Source organism: Procambarus clarkii, chromosome 31 (assembly GCF_040958095.1).
Source record: "Procambarus clarkii isolate CNS0578487 chromosome 31, FALCON_Pclarkii_2.0, whole genome shotgun sequence".
NCBI classification, from domain to species: domain Eukaryota; kingdom Metazoa; phylum Arthropoda; class Malacostraca; order Decapoda; family Cambaridae; genus Procambarus; species Procambarus clarkii.
The window spans coordinates 37,884,793-37,911,478 of record NC_091180.1 but is presented as its reverse complement, the minus strand read 5'-3'; the positions used below and the strand labels follow the sequence as shown (position 1 = coordinate 37,911,478).

The 26,686-nt window shown below is 42.2% G+C and overlaps 1 protein-coding gene across 2 annotated transcripts in view; it reads right to left on the bottom strand.

Moving 5' to 3' along the window:
* LOC123749131 (probable cytochrome P450 49a1) overlaps nt 1-26,686 on the bottom strand; it is a 457,485-nt gene that overhangs the window by 194,140 nt on the left and 236,659 nt on the right. For both annotated transcript variants that reach the window (XM_069334715.1, XM_069334714.1), the window contains exon 4: nt 24,954-25,070. In XM_069334715.1, coding sequence (XP_069190816.1) covers nt 24,954-25,070 — 117 coding nt within the window. The remainder of the gene's footprint in view (nt 1-24,953; nt 25,071-26,686) is intronic.

Genomic DNA, 26,686 nt, shown 5'->3' with positions numbered 1-26,686 from the left:
TCTCCTTGTTATCGTAGTTGGTTTTGAGTAATTGAACAGCTGATGTGTAACCATCACTGGTCAGTGTTATATTGGAGATTACTTTCAAGGCTTCATTTCTTAACAAGCCTTGTAGATAAGTGAATTTGGTGGTTTGAGGAACGTTAGCTTTAGAGTCTACCGCATCTACGAATTTACTCCAGAAATCGTCCCAGCTTTCTGTATCGAATCCTGAAAATGTAGGTAAGTCTAAAGTAGGTAGACGAACCTCTGGTAGTTGGTTATTGAAGTGAGATCCTGTGTTACTGGTATTGGATCCAGATTGTTTTGCTAATTTAGATAGCCTGACAATTATATCTTGAGTCTCATCTTCATACTGGGAGATGTCGTCTACAATTTGACTTACTTCCTCAGGATCGGTTTCTACAGTATTTAGCAAATCAAGGTAAGATTGACCTGCAGACTTGACTTGATCAAATTTCAGATCAGCCACTCTAACTGATGTCTCTAAGTGATAAGAGTCAATGGGAGTATCTTTAGTTAAGCCCTCAGCCTTATTAATTAATCTGGTCAAATGACCTTTAAGGCCAATGTAGGTTCTCCTCAATTGCTCAGGAGTAGCCATGTTGGGCTTAGGTCCAAACTTCATGGGATTAGTATATGTATTACTAATGAAGCTTGGGTACTTGTTCATTAGTAGACAAGTAACATTAAATGTAGCCTAATTTAAGGTGGCTATTTACACTTTACCTCACTTGAGGTTGAATGTACCTACCTACCTAACAACAAATAGCTAGATATTTTGTGCACTGTCTGAACTTCACCATTAGTTCTCGTCCGGTTAGCTCATCTATATCACCATCAGAGTTAATGGAGTTCATCCAGCAATACACAAAATAGGTACACAAAATAATGCATACAAGAGAAATATTATGGAGACACTCCAATCAGAGTTATCTCAAAAATTTAATCCCACCCTGTATAGGGTCAGCACAAATAATATAATACATACAACATTGACTAGCTTAGATCTAGTCGTAATAATTCCTAACTAAGAACTATAAAGTTATTTAGTCTGGGCTTGTACCAAATTCAGCACAATCTCAGCCTAAATTCTACCTAATAACATGGGTAAAGATTATTGTGGTGCAGTAAGGTGAATATAGTTGTGCTGTATTTTTGTTTTTTTTTGTTTTATAAGAGTGCTCTTGCACACACAGGTGAAACAATTATGTACAGTTAAGTTTGGCTTGCTAGCCGCAGCCGTTTGTGATGGTTGATGGTGTTAATTAACTTGTCAACCACATGCAGCCTAGATTCCCCTGACAAGTGTACACCATCTCTGGTCAGGTTCTGTCTGTAAGGTCTGGCTGTAAATTGGATATATGTGGCATCCAATCTCACTCGTTTTTTCAGCCTGAAATTTATGTACTTAGCAGCTCTCAGGTAGTATTCTGGGGTTACTCCCCAACGATTATCTTGACTTGGTTGGCGAGGTTCCACTAATGTGAATACTACCGATTCATTGATGAGCTTGAAAGAAGAAATTATGGCTTTGAGGTGTTTGATCACCTCAGCTGGATGACGAGTGGGGTGGATGTCATTACCACCTAAGTATATAATGGTTAGATGGTGAGGCCACTCTAACGCAGGTGTTAGTGTGGAGTTGTTATAAAAGTTATGAGCTGTTGCTCCTGGTGACCTAAAGATTCTCACCTCTGTGTGAGGTATAGGTCTAAGTGTTGTGGGTAATTGGCTATGACCCACTAAAGCTACCTTATACATGAGGTGAAAGTAGCAATATGTTAGTGTGATCTAGGCTAACTGATGTGTTACACTGTTAGTTGACACAATTAATTAAATAGTTAGTCTAGCTTCTATCACACAAGGATTAGTTATTAATGATTAATATTTTAATTATAAATTTAATGCCTATCCGGTTCGAAGGACCATAATGTGGGACATTTGGGGCTTGAAACTAATTATTTAAATATTAATGAAGTAAATTAAATTACGAAGGACCACCCGCTTTTATAGTAAAGAGGGAAACTGAGAATTTCTGATCATTAGATAATTCCTAGATGAACCAGTTACTATGGATAAAATACTAGAGAATATGATCATAGAAATAATTAATGGGCTGTATAATTAAATGAATCAAACCCTCAAACACCTACATTGGGGGGTTATTACTGGAACTCAGTACGTCCAGGAACTAGTGTGGTTCGTTCACTAATCCAAATTATAATAATCTAATCCTATGAATTATTGAGAAACCAATGTCATTGCCATTAATGGGAACATAGATTATGAGTATAATCACGATAAACACATGTTAATCCAAAAGAATTCTGCATGTAAATAATTCCAGATAATTAATAAATGAATACAAAGGAATCTTAGCTTAATGACGATTCCTTTGTGTAAGTCACGACGCTTCCTCTAATTCCCTGGGCTCGGCTGGCTGACAAGTGGGATGGATTAACATGGGAGAAGGCGGCAGGGAGAATTCTTCTCACGTGCTGCAAAACAAATATTTACAGTAGCAACTAATTAAACTACGGAATCTCTATGTTCAAGAAATTAATGTTTACAGGCGATAATGGGTAATGACCTGTGGTTTGGTGTTGGTATACGTCGTCACGGCCAATCACCCAGCTACTATACTACACCTTACGCGATGCATCAAATAAGGATAAGATACTTAGCTAATATGGGCACTGTATAAGTTTTAAGATTGCCGAAATTCGGGTCCCAGGCTCTGGCTTCACCCTATCCTGGATAATGGCGCGCTTCACTGGCCGGTCACGTGTAGTCAAGAACCAGATTAAGAAGGTTCCTTATGTTACACCGACACCAGTTGAAGATATTATCTGCAAGGTTGTTCACGCCTCACAGTGGCGACTTTCATCTGAGGATGGATAATGTCTACCCTGATGACTGGGCAATGGCGTCTCCTCGTGAGCACGATGAGGACAGGTCTGCTCGAGAGCTTCCATCCACGTGTACTGGCATGCCCTCCTCACCCACGCCGCGTCTCGCGTTCATTAGACAAATTATTGTCATGAATATTAGTATTTCTCGCATTTGTGCTTGAAATGTTGGAGACGGGACGGGTTTATTATTTAGAAGAGGGAAATATTATTATTTGCCAATTTAGTGATAGTAAACATATAAGGGAGAGGAATTAATGTCTCTCCATGGCATTCACTTGTGACGTTAACTTTTATTACTAGATAACCGCTATGACTCTAACGCTCTATTCGGCTTTTAGTTGGAGGTCAATTTATCTGTAATTAATTATCACACAGAACGCCTTGGTTATAGAGAATCGAATTTAATTCTCAGATACATTGGATATAATGTGTTTATTGTAATGAAATCTGACGCAATACTGGCGTCGGGTGACGTGAGAATTCTAGCCTACTGCACAGATGAAATTATTAGTACATGAGAATTCTACGTGGTGATAATTTTACTAACTACAATAATTAGTAGAGTTAGTAATAAGTAATGAGAATACAACAGTGTTGTATTCGGTGTTGGAAATTTCCAACATAACTCCGGGGGGAGGATTCTAGGGTCGTAGTGTACTGTGGAGTACTGACCTATCCCGAAGTGATATTAAGATTAGTACATTAGTAGGTTAATATGTTAGTATGTTAGTACACACACATAACGAACGTCCCGGATTTATCAAGGACTTACAAGAACTTGAGTCTTGCTATTTACATGTCAAATGAAACATGTTATTTATAGCCTACACAATATTTATAGATTTTAACTCACACAATTTAAACAACAGAATTTACTATGACGGGATATCCTGGGTCATAGTGACGTGTAATGTTTTGTTACGTGATATCACATCGTAGCATCATCATAGTTATCTAAGTGGGAGGTGAAGGAAATTACTCTTGTTCAGAGTTGTAATAGGCTTGCAAATTCCGCCTACATTGTTGAGCAGCAGCTCTAGTGGGGCGGTTGCTTGGAGGAACAGGATCATTGTCCTCGGAAATTACTGGGGAAACTGGATCTGGCTGATGTTCTTGCTCAGTCAGTTCAAGGGGAACCAGCTTCTCTAAAGTTTTTAGAGTAGTGTTGCCTCGGCATAAAACTTTAACTACTCTCAGGACACCTTGATGATCTGGATGAATGGCAACAATTTTGCCTATAGGCCACTCTGACCTTGGTCCATCACTGTCGACTAGTACTAGGTCTCCTGGTTTTAATTGCACCTTATTGTAAGGACTCGAAGCTCCGTAGTGGTACTCTCGTAGAGCTGTGAGGTACTCTCGAGTCCACACCTCATTCCACCTGTTAATAACTCTAGAAATATGCTGGTAGCTTTCCACCAAGTCTCCTCTGGTCACATGTGACGGTTCTACAGGGTCCTCTTCGGCTAAAGGGATGAGAGGGCTCAGTAGACCTCCATGGATCAAGTGTGAGGGGCTCAGAGGTTCTCTCTGGGTGAAATCATCAGACAGGTAGGTTATTGGGCGGTTATTGACTCGCGCCTCGATTTCCACAACAATGGTTTGGAGTTCTGAGTAACTGACCTTTTGTCGGTGTAAAGTTTTCCTTAGACACTTCTTGACTGTTCCTACCATTGGCTCATAGAACCCACCTTGCCAAGGGGCTCTCGGTGCTATGAATTTCCAGTGACATTGTCGTCTCTGTAGGACTGACTGTACTTCTGGGTGGTTCCAGACTTCTCGCAAACAACTTTCTCCTGCCACAAAATTGGAACCATTGTCCGATATCATTAATTTAGGACACGATCGGCGGGCAGCAAATCTGCGGAAAGCTTGAATGAAGGCTTCAGCACTCATGTCTGGAGTGACCTCTAAGTGCACACCTCTGGTTGTAGCACACGTAAAGAGACAAATGTACGCCTTCACTGGTATATTATCTGGGTTACCAGTGAGGAGTAAGGCTCCTGTATAATCAACACCAGTGGTTTCGAAAGGACGAAGATGAACCACTCGCTCTTCTGGGAGTGGTGGAGGTCCTGGGTAAGGACATACTCTAGCGTCGTATCTCTTACAGATTACACAAGATTTAATAATTGTCTTAACTGTCTGACGACCTTGAGGAAGCCAGTACTTTTGTCTAAGGTCGGTGAGAGTATCTAAAACTCCACCATGTAAGGTACCATATTGATGGTGGTGTAAGACAAGAAGTTTAGTGATGATGTAGTGACGAGGTAGAAGAATTGGATTCTTTGTGTCCAAGTCAATTTTTGCATGAAGCAAACGTCCTCCACATCGTAGTATGTTATGAGTGTTGGCATCGTACCAGATGCCTAGAGATTTAGTCAATTTATCTGGAAGATTTTCATATTCACTTCCATATGTCTCTTGTTGTGCACGTTTGATCCAGTAGAGAATAGGATTGGGAAACTTATGTCGAATTCCTACCTTAGCAAGGAAATCAAACACGTGTGCAGTCACTTGTAACAATTTGCTTAAGTTAGAATAATGATGAGGATCAATGGCTAATATTCGTTGTGGTTCTGGTTCTTTCATGGGAGTGGTGATATTGGTCAGTATGACTTTTGGCTTTTGTTTGGGCCACTGACCACCAACAAGCCATGAAGGTCCATTGAACCACAGCGAAGACTTGACAAGTTGTTTTAATGTTAACCCTCGCGATAAATAATCTGCAGGATTGTCCTTAGTAGGAACATGTCGAAATTTATATACAGCAGATAAATCATGAATCTCCCTGACACGATTACTGACGTAGGGAGTTTTGTTGTTATTGTTTCTTACCCATTGTAAGACTGCCTCGTTGTCTGACCACACTACAATCTCACCAAAGTGGATATTATTGAGTGTCTTTGCCAGGCAATGAGCCAATCTTACTCCCACTAGCAATGCAGTCAACTCCATCTGAGGTAAAGATCTCTTCTTAATGGGAGCAACTCTTGCTTTAGATGTGAGTAAAATTGATTGTGCACTGTTAACTAAATAGGCTACTGCGCCATATGCTTTGCCAGAGGCATCGCAAAAAACGTGCAAATTGGTGGGTAAGTTTGGTCCTGAAGCATTACGAGGAAATTTCAAAACGCCTAACTGATTAAAATCCGTTGAGCGTATTTGCCATTTGGCTTGTAACTCACTTGGTAACGGATCATCCCATCCCATATGTTTCTGCCAGCACTCCTGCATTAGGAGTTTGCCCCTTATTAATATAGGACTAAGTAGGCCTAAAGGGTCAAATGGTTGACTGACAAGTGAGAGCAGTGTTCTCATGGTAAGGGTTGAATTATCAGTTTGTACTGACTTGACATTCATCTCGTCAGTACTGGTGTTCCATTCCACGCCTAGAACCTTTAATTGACTGGGTACCTGATAATCTGGAAATTCTTTCTCGATTACCTGGTTAAGCAGTTTATTATTTGAGGCCCATGACTGTAGTGGCATATTGGCCCCTAATAGTTCACGGTTAGTCTCATGGTAGATTTCTATCAGATCAGCTTGATCATTAGTTGTCCCCTGGAAATTGTCGACATACAAGTTGTCGCTAATGTCTGCCTTATAAGGGCTTTTTGATTTCCTCAAATGCGTGTCTAATGTTGCTTGCAAAAGAAACGGTGAGGACGTAGCTCCAAATAATACTGAGGCAAAACGATAGGTGATTACTTCACTGTTAGGATCCAGTGGATCCTTAAACCAGAGGAATTTTGTGTAGTCACGATCTTCCTCCTGTAACCCTACTCGGAGAAAGGCTTTGCTGATATCAGCTGTATAGGCAAAAATGCCTATGCGAAATCGTAACAACACATCATGTAGCCTTTGTGTTAGGCTAGGTCCCGTTTGGAGACATTCATTTAAAGACACACTGCTTGGCTTTACTTTAGCACTGCAGTTAAAGACAATACGAATAGGTGTTGTCAATGAGTCTTTCACCACAGCGTGATGAGGTAAATAATGACCTGTTTTTCGGTCATCGTGTTCAACAACTTCAATGAACTTATTGTTAAGTTGTTGTTGGATAAGTTGATGATACATGTTCAGTTTGTCTGGCTGCTTCTGTAGTCGTGTTAATTGAGACTGCAATTGTGAGGCTGCCATAAAATAATTAACTGGAAGTTGTGGATGATCCAACTTCCATGGGAGTCTTACCCAGTATTGTTTATTTGAGTAGACAACTGTATCCAGATATTGCTGGTAAGTCCACGTATCATCAGGACTTGGTTGCTCAGGGATGATGCCTAAAGTGTCTAAATCCCACAAACGATGTATTGGTGGGTCAGACTCAATATCCTCAGATATTTCCCTGAAACGTAGGGGTGACTGCTCCAAGCCTAGTCACGCCACGATTACATTATTGGATTGTTGGTTTGTGGACGCTGGACCTTGTCTGAAAAGCACTGGTCCTGTGAGCAATTTACCTCCTGCAGACGACAACAAATTCATACCATGTTGCCTAGTGCATCCAGTTATAAACTTGTAATAATGATCCGCGCCTATAAGTATTCCAACATCTGTGAGGCAGTCAGAATTTATTTTATAATCTGCTAGCCTCATGCGGTTTCGTTTAAGGTGTCTCGCAGTGCGAGCTAATCCTGTGACCTGTAGGTCTGAAGGAATCTTATCCACTACTACCGCTTGGATTGGACTAGTAGAATATCCTAGTCATACTAATACTTTAACTACCTTGTAGTCACGAGGTCCACTATTTGACAAGAAACCAGAAATATTTAACCTCACACTTTTGGCAGGTTTTAAATTTAACTCATCTACAACTGTTGTGTAATGAAGGTTTTCTGTGAACCTTGGTCAAAAAGACCTCTAGTGTTAATTCTAGATCTTCGGTTTATTAGTTTAAGTTGAGCTGTAGGCAGAGTAGTATTATTGCCTGACTCAGTAGCAAGTACATTTACCTCGTGATGTACTTTGCAATATTGCACTGCAGTAGAATTCGTAGAATTCTCTCCAGTGGTCATGGTTGGTGTAGAAGATTTTCTACATAAGGCGTAGTGGTGTACACCTTGGTTACAGCGGTTGCAGGAACGTAGCTGCACTGCACATTTCTTGGGATCATGAGAGCCCATGCACTTGGTGCACTTGTGCAATTCTTGTAACCTTTTAACCCTAACATTATAAGTAGGATAAACAGAGCATTGATAAGTGGTGTGTCCCTGATTGCAGAACAGACACTTTCTCTGGTTAATAGACTTAGTCTCTTTAGTAGACAAGTCATTGGTTATCTCTGAAGGAGACACCGAATATGTACCTACATTTCCACTTCTTTTCCCAGTGGATGGAGCAGGTTTGGATTTATATTTATTAGACTTACTCTGAGTCTGTTTGGGTTTGACTGAATATCAACTTGAGCTGAGTTACGATGGGAGTTAGCGGAGGAGTTTGAAACTTTCTCCCCATCTTGATTGGCTCTTTGTCTTTCGACTAAGGTATGCAGACCTTCTGTGATTTCTTTCAGAGTCAAAAAGGTTGTATTGTATATAGTACACAACTTATCTAAAGTTTCTCTTGGCAATTTTCGCCTAACAACTACTTTAGTCATCCATTCGGCTGACTGAACTTGGACTTTAAGGCTTAAGGCCTTGAGTAAAGACTCTAACTCTAGTCTGAAATTTTGGAGAGACTCTGCGGAATTATTAGCAGAGGGTAAATCTAGCAATTTTTGAACTAAGACAGTAATAGTTCTCTCCTTGTTATCGTAGTTGGTTTTGAGTAATTGAACAGCTGATGTGTAACCATCACTGGTCAGTGTTATATTGGAGATTACTTTCAAGGCTTCATTTCTTAACAAGCCTTGTAGATAAGTGAATTTGGTGGTTTGAGGAACGTTAGCTTTAGAGTCTACCGCATCTACGAATTTACTCCAGAAATCGTCCCAGCTTTCTGTATCGAATCCTGAAAATGTAGGTAAGTCTAAAGTAGGTAGACGAACCTCTGGTAGTTGGTTATTGAAGTGAGATCCTGTGTTACTGGTATTGGATCCAGATTGTTTTGCTAATTTAGATAGCCTGACAATTATATCTTGAGTCTCATCTTCATACTGGGAGATGTCGTCTACAATTTGACTTACTTCCTCAGGATCGGTTTCTACAGTATTTAGCAAATCAAGGTAAGATTGACCTGCAGACTTGACTTGATCAAATTTCAGATCAGCCACTCTAACTGATGTCTCTAAGTGATAAGAGTCAATGGGAGTATCTTTAGTTAAGCCCTCAGCCTTATTAATTAATCTGGTCAAATGATCTTTAAGGCCAATGTAGGTTCTCCTCAATTGCTCAGGAGTAGCCATGTTGGGCTTAGGTCCAAACTTCATGGGATTAGTATATGTATTACTAATGAAGCTTGGGTACTTGTTCATTAGTAGACAAGTAACATTAAATGTAGCCTAATTTAAGGTGGCTATTTACACTTTACCTCACTTGAGGTTGAATGTACCTACCTACCTAACAACAAATAGCTAGATATTTTGTGCACTGTCTGAACTTCACCATTAGTTCTCGTCCGGTTAGCTCATCTATATCACCATCAGAGTTAATGGAGTTCATGCAGCAATACACAAAATAGGTACACAAAATAATGCATACAAGAGAAATATTATGGAGACACTCCAATCAGAGTTATCTCAAAAATTTAATCCCACCCTGTATAGGGTCAGCACAAATAATATAATACATACAACATTGACTAGCTTAGATCTAGTCATAATAATTCCTAACTAAGAACTGTAAAGTTATTTAGTCTGGGCTTGTACCAAATTCAGCACAATCTCAGCCTAAATTCTACCTAATAACATGGGTAAAGATTATTGTGGTGCAGTAAGGTGAATATAGTTGTGCTGTATTTTTGTTTTTTTTGTTTTATAAGAGTGCTCTTGCACACACAGGTGAAACAATTATGTACAGTTAAGTTTGGCTTGCTAGCCGCAGCCGTTTGTGATGGTTGATGGTGTTAATTAACTTGTCAACCACATGCAGCCTAGATTCCCCTGACAAGTGTACACCATCTCTGGTCAGGTTCTGTCTGTAAGGTCTGGCTGTAAATTGGATATATGTGGCATCCAATCTCACTCGTTTTTTCAGCCTGAAATTTATGTACTTAGCAGCTCTCAGGTAGTATTCTGGGGTTACTCCCCAACGATTATCTTGACTTGGTTGGCGAGGTTCCACTAATGTGAATACTACCGATTCATTGATGAGCTTGAAAGAAGAAATTATGGCTTTGAGGTGTTTGATCACCTCAGCTGGATGACGAGTGGGGTGGATGTCATTACCACCTAAGTATATAATGGTTAGATGGTGAGGCCACTCTAACGCAGGTGTTAGTGTGGAGTTGTTATAAAAGTTATGAGCTGTTGCTCCTGGTGACCTAAAGATTCTCACCTCTGTGTGAGGTATAGGTCTAAGTGTTGTGGGTAATTGGCTATGACCCACTAAAGCTACCTTATACATGAGGTGAAAGTAGCAATATGTTAGTGTGATCTAGGCTAACTGATGTGTTACACTGCTAGTTGACACAATTAATTAAATAGTTAGTCTAGCTTCTATCACACAAGGATTAGTTATTAATGATTAATATTTTAATTATAAATTTAATGCCTATCCGGTTCGAAGGACCATAATGTGGGACATTTGGGGCTTGAAACTAATTATTTAAATATTAATGAAGTAAATTAAATTACGAAGGACCACCCGCTTTTATAGTAAAGAGGGAAACTGAGAATTTCTGATCATTAGATAATTCCTAGATGAACCAGTAACTATGGATAAAATACTAGAGAATATGATCATAGAAATAATTAATGGGCTGTATAATTAAATGAATCAAACCCTCAAACACCTACATTGGGGGGTTATTACTGGAACTCAGTACGTCCAGGAACTAGTGTGGTTCGTTCACTAATCCAAATTATAATAATCTAATCCTATGAATTATTGAGAAACCAATGTCATTGCCATTAATGGGAACATAGATTATGAGTATAATCACGATAAACACATGTTAATCCAAAAGAATTCTGCATGTAAATAATTCCAGATAATTAATAAATGAATACAAAGGAATCTTAGCTTAATGACGATTCCTTTGTGTAAGTCACGACGCTTCCTCTAATTCCCTGGGCTCGGCTGGCTGACAAGTGGGATGGATTAACATGGGAGAAGGCGGCAGGGAGAATTCTTCTCACGTGCTGCAAAACAAATATTTACAGTAGCAACTAATTAAACTACGGAATCTCTATGTTCAAGAAATTAATATTTACAGGCGATAATGGGTAATGACCTGTGGTTTGGTGTTGGTATACGTCGTCACGGCCAATCACCCAGCTACTATACTACACCTTACGCGATGTATCAAATAAGGATAAGATACTTAGCTAATATGGGCACTGTATAAGTTTTAAGATTGCCGAAATTCGCGTCCCAGGCTCTGGCTTCACCCTATCCTGGATAATGGCGCGCTTCACTGGCCGGTCACGTGTAGTCAAGAACCAGATTAAGAAGGTTCCTTATGTTACACCGACACCAGTTGAAGATATTATCTGCAAGGTTGTTCACGCCTCACAGTGGCGACTTTCATCTGAGGATGGATAACGTCTACCCTGATGACTGGGCAATGGCGTCTCCTCGTGAGCACGATGAGGACAGGTCTGCTCGAGAGCTTCCATCCACGTGTACTGGCGTGCCCTCCTCACCCACGCCGCGTCTCGCGTTCATTAGACAAATTATTGTCATAAATATTAGTATTTCTCGCATTTGTGCTTGAAATGTTGGAGACGGGACGGGTTTATTATTTAGAAGAGGGAAATATTATTATTTGCCAATTTAGTGATAGTAAACATATAAGGGAGAGGAATTAATGTCTCTCCATGGCATTCACTTGTGACGTTAACTTTTATTACTAGATAACCGCTATGACTCTAACGCTCTATTCGGCTTTTAGTTGGAGGTCAATTTATCTGTAATTAATTATCACACAGAACGCCTTGGTTATAGAGAATCGAATTTAATTCTCAGATACATTGGATATAATGTGTTTATTGTAATGAAATCTGACGCAATACTGGCGTCGGGTGACGTGAGAATTCTAGCCTACTGCACAGATGAAATTATTAGTACATGAGAATTCTACGTGGTGTTAATTTTACTTACTACAATAATTAGTAGAGTTAGTAATAAGTAATGAGAATACAACAGTGTTGTATTCGGTGTTGGAAATTTCCAACAAGAAGGCCTATTGGCCCATATGAGGCAGCTCCTATTCTATAACCACCCAATCCCACTCATATACTTGTCCAACCCGCGCTTGAAACAATCGAGGGACACCACCTCCACCACGTTACGCGGCAATTGGTTCCACAAATCAACAACCCTGTTACTGAACCAGTATTTACCCAAGTCTTTCCTAAATCTAAACTTATCCAATTTATACCCATTGTTTCGTGTTCTGTCTTGAGTTGATATTTTTAATACCCTATTAATATCCCCCGTGTTATGTCCATTCATCCACTTGTAAACCTTCATCATGTCACCCCTAACTCTTTGCCTTTCCAGTGAATGCAACTTAAGCTTTGTTAATCTTTCTTCATTTGAAAGATTTCTAATTTGGGGAATTAACTTAGTCATCCTACGTTGGACACGTTCAAGTGAATTTATATCCATTCTATAATACGGCGACCAAAACTGAACTGCATAATCTAAATGGGGCCTAACCAGAGCAAGATATAGCTTAAGAACCACACCAGGTGTCTTGTTACTAATGCTTCGATTAATAAATCCCAGTGTCCTATTCGCCTTATTATGAACATTCATGCATTGATCCTTTTGTTTTATATTCTTACTAATCATAACTCCCAGATCCCTTTCGCAATCCGACTTCGCAATCTCAACACCATCTAGCTCGTATCTTGTAACTCTATCATCATTACCTAGCCTCAGAACTTTACATTTATCAGCATTAAACTGCATTTGCCAATCCTTTGACCATTTCAAAACCCTATCTAGATCAACTTGAAGTGATAGTGAGTCCTCCTCCGAATTAATTTCCCTACCGATTTTCGTATCATCGGCAAATTTGCAAATGTTGCTACTCAAACCTGAATCTAAATCATTTATATATATTATAAACAACAGAGGGCCCAGGACAGAGCCCTGAGGTACTCCACTAACAACATTATCCCACTCTGACTTAACCCCATTTATACTAACTCTCTGTTTCCTTTGGAATAGCCATGCCCTAATCCAAGTTAATATAGCACCCCCAATACCATGAGCTTCTATTTTTTTAATTAGTCTTTCATGCGGCACTGTATCAAAAGCTTTGCTAAAGTCAAGGTACACAACATCACAATCCTTACCACTATCAACTGCTTCAACTATGCTGGAATAAAAAGTTAGCAAATTTTTTAAACATGAACGGCCATTTGTAAAACCATGTTGCGACTCATTTATTAATTTATGTTTTTCAAGATGGAGACGAATTGTATTTGCAATTATTGATTCAAGTAACTTTCCCACAATAGACGTTAGTTTAATTGGCCGATAGTTTGACGCAAATGATCTATCTCCTTTCTTAAAAATTGGTACCACATTAGCTACCTTCCATGACTCTGGCACTCTGCCTGACTCTATTGATTTATTAAATATGGTAGACAGTGGCTCGGAAAGCTCCTCTTTGCATTCTTTAAGCACCCTGGCAAACACTTCATCCGGCCCTGGGGATTTGTTTGGTTTTAGTTTTTCTAATTGTTTAATTACATCCTCCCTGGTAACTGCTAAACTAGTCAACCTGTCCTCATTCCCACCCACATAGACTTGTTCGGCTGAAGGCATATTGTTAAGTTCTTCTTTAGTAAATACAGATATAAAATATTTGTTAAAAATACTACTCATCTCCTTGTCATTATTCGTTATTTGACCTGTCTCAGATTTTAATGGACCTATCCTTTCCCTAGTTTTAGTTCGATATAACTGAAAAAAACCTTTAGGATTTGACTTTGCTTGCTCTGCTATGCGAACTTCATAGTTTCTTTTTGCTTTCCTAATCTCTTTTTTAACATTTCTAACCAGACTTGTTCGGCTGAAGGCATATTGTTAAGTTCTTCTTTAGTAAATACAGATATAAAATATTTGTTAAAAATACTACTCATCTCCTTGTCATTATCCGTTATTTGACCTGTCTCAGATTTTAATGGACCTATCCTTTCCCTAGTCTTAGTTCGATATAACTGAAAAAACCCTTTAGGATTTGACTTTGCTTGCTCTGCTATGCGAACTTCATAGTTTCTTTTTGCTTTCCTAATCTCTTTTTTAACATTTCTAACCAGTTGTATGAATTCCTGTTCTAACCTGACTTCCCCATTCTTAATCCTTTTGTAAAGCTCTCTTTTTACCTATAAGGTTCTTTAAATTATTTGTTATCCACTTTGGGTCATTAGTATTCGACCTATTCAATTTGTATGGTATACTACGTTCCTGTGCTTTGTTTAGAATATTCTTAAATAAGTTATATATTAAATCCACATCGAAATCCCCTTTTACGTCACCTATCGCTGGGTTCATGTCTCGCTCTAAGACCAGCCCACACCCCACATCCAAGAGTTTCCAATCTATTTGAACCAAAAAATTTTTTAGGCTATTAAAATCAGCTTTTCGAAAATCTGGCACTTTAACAGAATTTTCTCCTACAGGTCTATTCCATTCTATGCTAAATCTAATTACTTTGTGATCACTGTTCCCTAGCTCACTCCCTATTTCGATGTCATTAATTTGTGTTTCCCTGTTAGTTAACACTAAATCTAAAATATTATTTTCCCGCGTTGGTTCCTTAATGTGTTGCGTAAGAAAGCAATCGTCATTTAATTCTAGAAAATCTTCTGCTTCACTATTCCCTGTTTTGTTCACCCAGTTTATTCCACTAAAATTAAAGTCACCCATGACATAAATACTGTTAGATCTAGATGCTCTAGATATTTCATTCCATAGATGCTTTGCTTCCATTCTGTCTAAATTTGGTGGCCTATATATAACTCCTATTATAATATTATTTGCTTTTTCGTTTAATTCTATGCAAATAGTTTCTGTGTGTGGCTCAGTTTTGATTCCCTCTTTGAGACTACATTTCAAATTGTCCCTAACATATATGGCTACTCCCCCTCCTCGTCTAATATATCTATCTGTGTGAAATAGTTTAAATCCATTTATCTGATATTCAGCTAATAGTTCTCTATTTTCTACGTTCATCCACGTTTCGGTAAGTGCAATAATATCTATTTTTTCTGTGCAGACAAGAGCATTTAATTCATTAATTTTATTTCTTAGACTTCTACTGTTAGTGTAATATATCCTAAGTGAATTGTTATTTTGAGGCCCTTTTCTTTCCCTGATCATTTTGCCAATTCTTTTCTCCCACGAACACATACTTTTATTACCTCCTTCCTCCAAATCAATTCCCATACCACTATTTACTAACAATTTAAACCCAAACAAGCACCTCTAACCACTGGTTCCAACGAGTTCACAACAGCAACAACCCCAGCCCTCGATAGATGCACCCCATCACGAGCATACATTTCATTTCTTCCATAGAAGCGTTCCCAGTTGTCTATGAAAGATATTGCATTCGATTTGCAATATCTTTCCAGCTGGCAATTGACACCAATCAATTACCAATCAGGGTAATGATGTCTCTTACCAATCAGGGAAGAGTCATCAAGTTTCTCTAGATCCCCTCCCATGTTGGAATATGTGGGAATGAACAAGCAGATGTGCTGGCTGCTGAAGGAGGCCATATTGAATACTTCATACCCAAGACTCTACTACAAATTAGAGGTATTGTCAGGCAACATCACCGTGACAAGGTAACTGAGGAAAGGAGGATAGAAGCACAAACCAGTGAATCTGTACGATGGTACAAAATGGTTGCAGCTGGCAATCCCAATCATTATGGACGAATAGGAGGAGGACGAGGGAGAGAATCAGTAATAGCGAGAATCCGTCTGGGGTATAAATATTCATGGCGATACGGAATGGAAGCAACTGTTGATCAGCGAAGTTGCAGAATTTGTGATGAGAGTGACGGACACCGCCTTGAACACTATCTACGTGAATGTGAACACCTGAGAGACATTATAAATATGTGTAGAATAATAAACCCCACATTGTTTGAGTTAGGAAATCACTATTTGTCAAATATTGATACTGTTCTTAAATGATTCCCCCATTTTGCACCCGCAAGATAACGTAAGCTTTTAAGGGTTGATAGATGTTAATCTTCTTGTTTGAGGAGCTGTTCACTTGAGACAGTTAATTAAGCAAGTCCCAGCTCTTGGGTACAAGTGACAGGATGAACAACCCAGCGGGTTTTCTTCCTTTTGGGGAGTGTTGCACATGCTGCTATGGCGGTTTGTCCACTCACAATATGAGTGGTGCTGCCCAATCAACTCGCCCCTCGGGGTAAAATTAAATTAACTCCTCCCCCAAACAAACCACAGAATTTATCTGATGCGGGGCGTTCAGGTCCCGATCCTCAACGATGGCACTCACTGGTCGCCCACAAAATTGCTGTAGGACTGCCTCACCAGGCTCCTTCTAGTCCTGACTTGAGCGCTTTAAGTCGTCCTCCGGCATCATACACAAACACCTGACTGGTTCTTTCTTCTTGACGGAGCACACAACTAGGAGTTCCTCCTTTACTGCCAGAAGCACAAACACAGTAGAACCTCCTCTCACGACCTTTGCTGCTAAAGTGAGGTCAAAACGTTCACAGCGAGCCTCACACCTTGTCAGCAAAATCTCGATATCTCATGTCATGTCACTTATTTACATGTTAATCCTCTGCCCATGCTTTTAAACTATTCATTAACATTTGACAAGTATTTAATACATATTCACATATCAACATTTCCTTTGACCGCTAAATTGGGTCTAGTTGGGCGAATAACTCTGATAGGGGTAAATTCGTCCTTCAGGCTACCTAGGGACATAAGACGTGTCAGGGAAGCAGGCCGGTGTGTCGTGTCAGGGAAGCAGGCCGGTGTGACGTGTCAGGGAAGCAGGCAGGGGTGACGTGTCAGGCAAGCAGGCAGGTGTGACGTGCAGGGGAAGAAAGCGGGGGTGACGTGTCAGGGAAGCAGGCAGGTGTGAAGTGTCAGGGAAGCAGGCAGGGGTGACGTGTCAGGGAAGCAGGCAGGTGTGACGTGTCAGGGAAGCAGGCAGGGGTGACGTGTCAGGGAAGCAGGCAGGTGTGACGTGCAGGGGAAGAAAGCGGGGGTGACATGTCAGGGAAGCAAGCGGGGGTGACATGTCAGGGAAGCAGGTGGGAGTGACGTGTCAGGGAAGGAGGCGGGGGTGACATGTCAGGGAAGCAGGTGGGAGTGACGTGTCAGGGAAGCAGGCAGGGGTGACGTGTCAGGGGAAGCAGGCAAAGGTGACGTTTCAGGGGAAGTAGGCCGGGGTAACGTGTTAGAGAAGCAGGCCGGGGTGACGTGTCAGGGAAGCAGGCTGGGGTGACGTGTCAGGGAAGCAGGCCGAGGTGACGTGTCAGGGAAGCAGGCCGAGGTGACGTGTCAGGGAAGCAGGCCGAGGTGACGTGTCAGGGAAGCTGGCCGAGGTGACGTGTCAGGGAAGCAGGCCGAGGTGACGTGTCAGGGAAGCAGGCCGAGGTGACGTGTCAGGGAAGCAGGCCGAGGTGACGTGTCAGGGAAGCAGGCCGGGGTGACGTGTTAGAGAAGCAGGCCGGGGTGACGTGTCAGGGAAGCAGGCCGAGGTGACGTGTCAGGGAAGCAGGCCGGGGTGACGTGTCAGGGGGAAGCAGGCCGGGGTGACGTGTCAGGGAAGCAGTCCGGGGTGACGTGTCAGGGGGAAGCAGGCCGGGGTGACGTGTCAGGGGAAGCAGGCCGAGGTGACGTGTCAGGGAAGCAGGCCGGGGTGACGTGTCAGGGAAGCAGGCCGGGGTGACGTGTCAGGGAAGCAGGTCGGGGTGACGTGTCAGGGAAGCAGGCCGGGGTGACGTGTCAGGGAAGCAGGCCGGGGTGACGTGTCAGGGAAGCAGGCCGGGGTGACGTGTCAGGGAAGCAGGCCGAGGTGACGTGTCAGGGAAGCAGGTCGGGGTGACGTGTCAGGGAAGCAGGCCGGGGTGACGTGTCAGGGAAGCAGGCCGGGGTGACGTGTCAGGGAAGCAGGCCGGGGTGACGTGTCAGGGAAGCAGGCCGGGGTGACGTGTCAGGGAAGCAGGCCGAGGTGACGTGTCAGGGAAGCAGGTCGGGGTGACGTGTCAGGGAAGCAGGCCGGGGTGACGTGTCAGGGAAGCAGGCCGGGGTGACGTGTCAGGGAAGCAGGCCGGGGTGACGTGTCAGGGAAGCTTACCGGGGTGACGTGTCAGGGAAGCAGGTCGGGGTGACGTGTCAGGGAAGCAGGTCGGGGTGACGTGTCAGGGAAGCAGGCCGGGGTGACGTGTCAGGGAAGCAGGAGAGGGTGACGTGTCAGGGAAGCAGGCCGGGGTGACGTGTCAGGGAAGCAGGCCGGGGTGACGTGTCAGGGAAGCAGGCCGGGGTGACGTGTCAGGGAAGCAGGCCGGGGTGACTTGTCAGGGAAGCAGGCCGGGGTGACGTGTCAGGGAAGCAGGCCGGGGTGACGTGTCAGGGAAGCAGGCCGGGGTGACGTGTCAGGGAAGCAGGCCGGGGTGACGTGTCAGGGAAGCAGGCCGGGGTGACGTGTCAGGGAAGCAGGTCGGGGTGACGTACCAGTGAAGCAGGCCGGGGTGACGTGTCAGGGAAGCAGGCCGGGGTGACGTGTCAGGGAAGCAGGTCGGGGTGACGTACCAGTGAAGCAGGCCGGGGTGACGTAGGGAAAACAGGCAAGGTTTGTCATGACACCAACCACAGGTCAACAGTCATGACACCAACCACAGGTCAACAGTCATGACACCAACCACAGGTCAACAGTCATGACACCAACCACAGGTCAACAGTCATGACACCAACCGCAGGTCAGCAGTCATGACACCAACCACAGGTCAGTAGTCATGACACCAACCACAGGTCAGTAGTCATGACACCAAGTACAGGTCAGTAGTCATGACACCAACCACAGGTCAGCAGTCATGGCACCAACCACAGGTTAGTAGTCATGACACCAACCGCAGGTCAGCAGTCATGACACCAACCGCAGGTCAGCAGTCATGACACCAACCACAGGTTAGTAGTCATGACACCAACCACAGGTCAGCAGTCATGACACCAACCGCAGGTCAGCAGTCATGACACCAACCACAGGTCAGCAGTCATGACACCAACCACAGGTCAGCAGTCATGACACCAACCACAGGTCAGCAGTCATGACACCAACCACAGGTCAGCAGTCATGACACCAACCGCAGGTCAGCAGTCATGACACCAACCACAAGTCAGCAGTCATGACACCAACCACAGGTCAGCAGTCATGACACCAACCACAGGTTAGTAGTCAGGACACCAACCGCAGGTCAGCAGTCATGACACCAACCACAGGTTAGTAGTCATGACACCAACCACAGGTCAGCAGTCATGACACCAACCACAGGTCAGCAGTCATGGCACCAACCACAGGTCAGCAGTCATGACACCAACCACAGGTCAGCAGTCATGGCACCAACCACAGGTCAGCAGTCATGGCACCAACCACAGGTCAGCAGTCATGACACCAACCACAGGTCAGCAGTCATGGCACCAACCACAGGTCAGCAGTCATGGCACCAACCACAGGTCAGCAGTCATGACACCAACCGCAGGTCAGCAGTCATGACACCAACCGCAGGTCAGCAGTCATGACACCAACCGCAGGTCAGCAGTCATGACACCAACCACAGGTCAGCAGTCATGGCACCAACCGCAGGTCAGCAGTCATGACACCAACCACAGGTCAGCAGTCATGGCACCAACTGTATGTAAGTATTTATGACCCCATCCACAGGTCAAAAGTCATACCATCAACGAGAAATCAGAAGTCATGCCTCAAGCATGGGTCAGTAATCATGCCTCAATCATTGGTCAGTAATCATGCCTCAATCATTGGTCAGTAATCATGCCTCAATCATTGGTCAATAATCATGCCTCAAACATTGGTCAGTAATCATGCCTCAATCATTGGTCAGTAATCATGCCTCAATCATTGGTCAGTAACCATGCCTCAATCATTGGTCAGTAATCATGCCTCAATCATTGGTCAGTAATCATGCCTCAATCATTGGTCAATAATCCTGCCTCAAACATGGGTCAAAAATCATGCCTCAATCATTGGCCAGTAATCATGCCTCAATCATTGGTCAGTAATCATGCCTCAATCATTGGTCAGTAACCATGCCTCAATCATTGGTCAATAATCATGCCTCAAACATGGGTCAAAAATCATGCCTCAATCATTGGCCAGTAATCATGCCTCAATCATTGGTCAGTAATCATGCCTCAATCATTGGTCAGTAATCATGCCTCAATCATTGGCCAGTAATCATGCCTCAATCATTGGCCAGTAATCATGCCTCAATCATTGGTCAGTAACCATGCCTCAATCATTGGTCAATAATCATGCCTCAAACATGGGTCAAAAATCATGCCTCAATCATTGGCCAGTAATCATGCCTCAATCATTGGTCTCAATCATGCCTCAATCATTGGTCAGTAATCATGCCTCAAACATTGGTCAGTAATCATGCCTCAATCATTGGTCAGTAATCATGCCTCAATCATTGGTCAGTAATCATGCCTCAATCATTGGCCAGTAATCATGCCTCAATCATTGGTCAGTAATCATGCCTCAATCATTGGTCAGTAATCATGCCTCAATCATTGGTCAGTAATCATGCCTCAATCATTGGTCAGTAATCATGCCTCAATCATTGGTCAGTAATCATGCCTCAATCATTGGCCAGTAATCATGCCTCAATCATTGGTCAGTAATCATGCCTCAATCATTGGTCAGTAATCATGCCTCAATCATTGGTCAGTAATCATGCCTCAATCATTGGTCAGTATTCATGCCTCAATCATTGGCCAGTAATCATGCCTCAATCATTGGTCAGTATTCATACCACCAAACACAACAAAATAATCTCACCACCAACCATTGGTCAGAGGTCATGACAACAAACGCAGGTCAGTATTCATTCCGCTAATAATACGTCAGCAATCATGACACCATCAATAGAACATAATTCATGACACACGTCAGAAGGCATGACACTACCTTCAGATCATTAGTCATGCCACTGACCATGAGTAAGCATGCAAACCGTCAACCATAGGTCAGTAATTGTTGCTCAAACCATAGATCAGCAATTTTTCCACAAACCCACACAATAGTAATCATGGAACCAACCACAGGTCAGTTGTCAAGTGACGCAAATTTTCGATAAACCAGTTACTAACCCCTGACATAATAAGCTAAATTCGTTATGTCAGAAAATTATTCAAACTAACTGTATTCATTTTCATGTGAGAAATGTCTAGAAGCTCCCTGGATAGCATTGAGGAGTATTGCGTTAGCCAACATTTGGCGACATGACTATTTTTCTCCCAAATTTTTAATTCTTCCAGTCTACAATTTAATTATACTTTAAAAGAATTATATTTGACTGGATTCAAATTAAAGGCTTAGATAGAACTAAGTAACTTTCTCCCTGAGGCGAAATATACCCAAAGTTACTAGTCGAGTCAACTGGAAATGAAATAGTCACGCAATAAACTTTATATACATAAAATATAATTTACTTTCTTATAAACGTCCAGTCCAGCATTACAAACAGTAAAAAACTGTGATTGGAACTGATAAAATAAAGCGTAAAATAACGCTTCTCTGTCCTCGTTAATAAATGGGCAGAAAATAGTGGAGTGACTATTAACGTGTCTAAGGTCAGAGGAGGAAGAGAAGCCATTGTTGATCTGGTACAGGCCTCGTGAGGAAACAAAGCAGCCACACTTATCTTCAACATCCGTGCCGTTACAGCGTTCTACAGCGGCTGCGACCTACAATTACGAGTATTCTCTGTACCCGGTTTGTTAGACATCTAGTTTATATATATTATTTGGCCTTTTAATTGTAAGTTAGATAGATGAACAGTTATATTACAGGCGATCCCACAAATCATGGTGAGCCTCTCCACACTGAATAACTAATTCTACTGAACATGATATATCTGTGATATAATATTTGCAGTAGTTACATTGTGGAATTCCGGCAGAACTGTAGTGATCATCAGGACCCAAATGACATCAACTAGTCGATACACGTGGGACAGCCGCAATAGGCCACGAGCTGCATACCTGCTTGATTAACCCGATGTCCTTTGTACTCATGTTGAAACCTTCTATACAGATAAGGTCATGTGAGTATTTCAAACAGTACCATTAGTTTAGTTTACTAATCCTTATTGCAATTTTCCTATCTATCGATGGGGAGTGTGCCTTATAAGGGGTAACACCTAGCAGAAGTCCAGAATCCTAATACAGTCTACCGTATATCATCAAATATTTGTAATGAATATACCTGCTGGGAAATTCCCCACACAAGGCACCCACCACAGGTCAGCAGTTATGACACCAACCACAATGCAATAGATATGCTACCAACCAAAGAACAGCAGTCGTGCCACCAACTATAGGTCAGCAGGTATTCCACCAACCACAGACCAACAGTCATAAAACCACCAATAGGTCATCTGTCATGCCACCAACCACAGGTAGGCTCTCATGCCACCAACCACAGGTAGGCTCTCATGCCACCAACCACAGGTAAGCTGTTTTGCCACCAACTTACGCTACCTGTTATGACACCATTCTCAGGTCAGTAGTCATTCCACTAATCTTCTGGAAAAAGTCATGCCACTAAGAACAGGTCTGTAGTCATGCCACCATCGACATCGTCATTCCACACGGGGCAAAACAGCAGTCATGACACCACCCACAAGGCAGTAGTCATGTTACAAACCATAGGGGACTAGGTAGGACACCAACCATATATCTGAAGTCATGACAACAATCACATACAGGCCAGCAGTCATTCCACCAATGATTGGTCAGCATCCATGACATCTATTATTGGTCAGTAGCTTGGCGCAAACCAAAGGTGTGCAATCATGCCACCAACCATAAGGCAGTAGTCATGCAACTAATCAAACGTCAGCAGGTATGACACTAACCAAAGGTCAGTAGCCATGCCAGTAACCAAAGGTCCGTAGACATGCCCATACACAAGTCAGTATTCATAACACCAATAATGGTCAGCAGTCATGCCACCTACCATGTTCAAACCGTCATGCCACCAAGCTATAGGTGAGCATTCATGACACCACCTGTATGTCAGAGGTAAGGCCACTAACCATTGGTCGGTAGTAATTCTACCAACGATATGTTAGCAGTCATGCCACCAACCACATGTCAGCAGTCATGCCACCAACCACATGTCAGCAGTCATGCCACCAACCACATGTTAGCAGTCATGCCACCAACCACATGTCAGCAGTCATGCCACCAACCACATGTTAGCAGTCATGCCACCAACCACATGTCAGCAGTCATGCCACCAACCACATGTTAGCAGTCATGCCACCAACCACATGTTGCAGTCATGTCACCAACCACATGTTAGCAGTCATGCCACCAACCACATGTCAGCAGTCATACCACCAACCACATGTCAGCAGTCATGCCACCAACCACATGTCAGCAGTCATGCCACCAACCACATGTTAGCAGTCATGCCACCAACCACATGTCAGCAGTCATACCACCAACCACATGTCAGCAGTCATACCACCAACCACATGTTAGCAGTCATGCCACCAACCACATGTCAGCAGTCATGCCACCAACCACATGTCAGCAGTCATGCCACCAACCACATGTTAGCAGTCATACCACCAACCACATGTCAGCAGTCATACCACCAACCACATGTCAGCAGTCATACCACCAACCACATGTTAGCAGTCATGCCACCAACCACATGTCAGCAGTCATGCCACCAACCACATGTCAGCAGTCATACCACCAACCACATGTTAGCAGTCATGCCACCAACCACAACCCGCCAAACACACACCGAAACTACGACGTTGGTACAACGTTCGAACAAGTTTTAACACCTCCTAACCAGCTATAACAACCAATATACCAAGTTGTAACAACGTTCTAATACGTCATAAACACGTTAAGCCAAGATGTAACAACTTTATTACAGGTTGTAACAAGCGGAAAATAGAGACAGTTTCGGTTTGTGTTTCCAGGGAAGTGAACAGTTTCGTTGGTCAGCAGTCATGCCAACAGCCATACGTTAGCTGTCGTGTCTCCAAACATAGGTCAAGAGCAGTGCCACCAAACACAGGTCATCAGTCATGTCATCAACCCACATGTCAGCAGTCATAACAACAACCATAGGTCAACAGTCATGACACCAACGACAGGTCAGTTGTCATAACTCTAACCAGAGGTCAGAAGTCATGAGACCAACCACATGTCAGTATTCATGACAGCAACAACAGGTCAGTAGTCATAACTCTAACCAGAAGTCATGACACCAACTACAGGTCAATAGTCATAACGAGGCAGTTGACGAGGTTGAGTCTCACAATACGTGACCATGCTGTAGTAACAGTGAGGCCAGCTGTTGACTGGGGAAGGTGACCCAGTGATCTCACAGCTCCTGGCTCCACTCATGTATCTGACTCATCTGTTATCACAAATGGTTTATTATCTTGAACTTATCAGCCACAACTATGTAACCAAGACATTAACTAAGACTTTATCTGAGAGCACTACATCACAGCTCATTATAACTTTCCTTGTGTTATATGACATAAAGTTCCCATTCTTTTCTAACTTTGCAGCAAAATACTTATTCTTAGTTCAAAATGTATAAAGATATTGCCATCTGCATGAAGAAGTCAATGCTTCATCTGTGACTGTGGCAGATGATTACACGGCAGGTACGGCAAGTACGTGCCGTGTCCGTCACGTACCTGGTGATGAAGTCCTGTGCCACCTGGTCGACCTGGGGGAGATACTTGGCCACGGTCTTTGTCTTCATGGCGTGCACCTGTACTTGACTCCGCACCCGCCACCAGTTTAATCCTTGCCTGCCGTGACAACGTCTCAATCAATTATTAATATATTTGATATATATATATATATATATATATATATCAAATATATATATATATATATATATATATATGTCGTACCTAGTAGCCAGAACTCACTTCTCAGCCTACTATTCAAGGCCCGATTTGCCTAATAAGCCAAGTTTTCCTGAATTAATATATTTACTATAATTTTTTTCTTATGAAATGATAAAGCTACCCTTTTCACTATGTATGAGGTCAATTTTTTTTTATTGGAGTTAAAATTAACGTAGATATATGACCGAACCTAACCAACCCTACCTAACCTAACCTAACCTATATATATAGGTAAGGTTAGGTTAGGTAGCCAAAAAAAGCTAGGTTAGGTTAGGTTAGGTAGGTTAGGTAGACGAAAATATATTTATTCAGTAAAACTTGGCTTATTAGGCAAATCGGGCCTCGCATAGTAGGCTGAGAAGTGAGTTCTGGCTACTAGGTACGACATATATATATATATATATGTCGTACCTAGTAGCCAGAACTCACTTCTCAGCCTACTATTCAAGGCCCGATTTGCCTAATAAGCCAAGTTTTCCTGAATTAATATATTTACTATAATTTTTTTCTTATGAAATGATAAAGCAACCCTTTTCTCTATGTATGAGGTAAATTTTTTTTTATTGGAGTTAAAATTAACGTAGATATATGACCGAACGTAACCAACCCTACCTAACCTAACCTAACCTATATTTATAGGTAAGGTTAGGTTAGGTAGCCAAAAAAAGCTAGGTTAGGTTAGGTTAGGTAGGTTAGGTAGACGAAAAAACATTAATTCATGAAAACTTGGCTTATTAGGCAAATCGGGCCTTGAATAGTAGGCTGAGAAGTGCGTTCTGGCTATTAGGTACGACATATATATATATATATATATATATATATATATATATATGTCGTACCTAATAGCCAGAACGCAATTCTCAGCCTACTATGCAAGGCCCGATTTGCCTAATAAGCCAAGTTTTCCTGAATTAATATATTTTCTCTAATTTTTTTCTTATGAAATGATAAAGCAACCCATTTGATTATATATGAGATCAATTTTTTTTTATTGGAGTTAAAATTAACGTAGATATATGACCAAACCTAACCAACCCTCCCTAACCTAACCTAACCTATCTTTATAGGTTAGGTTAGGTTAGGTTAGGTAGCAGAAAAAGTTAGGTTAGGTTAGGATAGGTAGGTTAGGTAGTCGAAAAAAAATTAATTCATGGAAACTTGGCTTATTAGGCAAATCCGGCCATGCATAGTAGGCTGAGAAGTGCGTTCTGGCTACTAGGTACGACATATATATATATATATATATATATATATATATATGTCGTACCTAGTAGCCAGAACGCACTTCTCGGCCTACTATGCAAGGCCCGATTTGCCTAATAAGCCAAGTTTTCATGAATTAATGTTTTTTCGACTACCTAACCTAACCTAACTTTTTCGGCTACCTAACCTAACCTAACCTATAGAGATAGGTTAGGTTAGGTTACGTAGGGTTGGTTAGGTTCGGTCATATATCTACGTTAATTTTAACTCCAATAAAAAAAAATTTACCTCATACATAATGAAACGGGTAG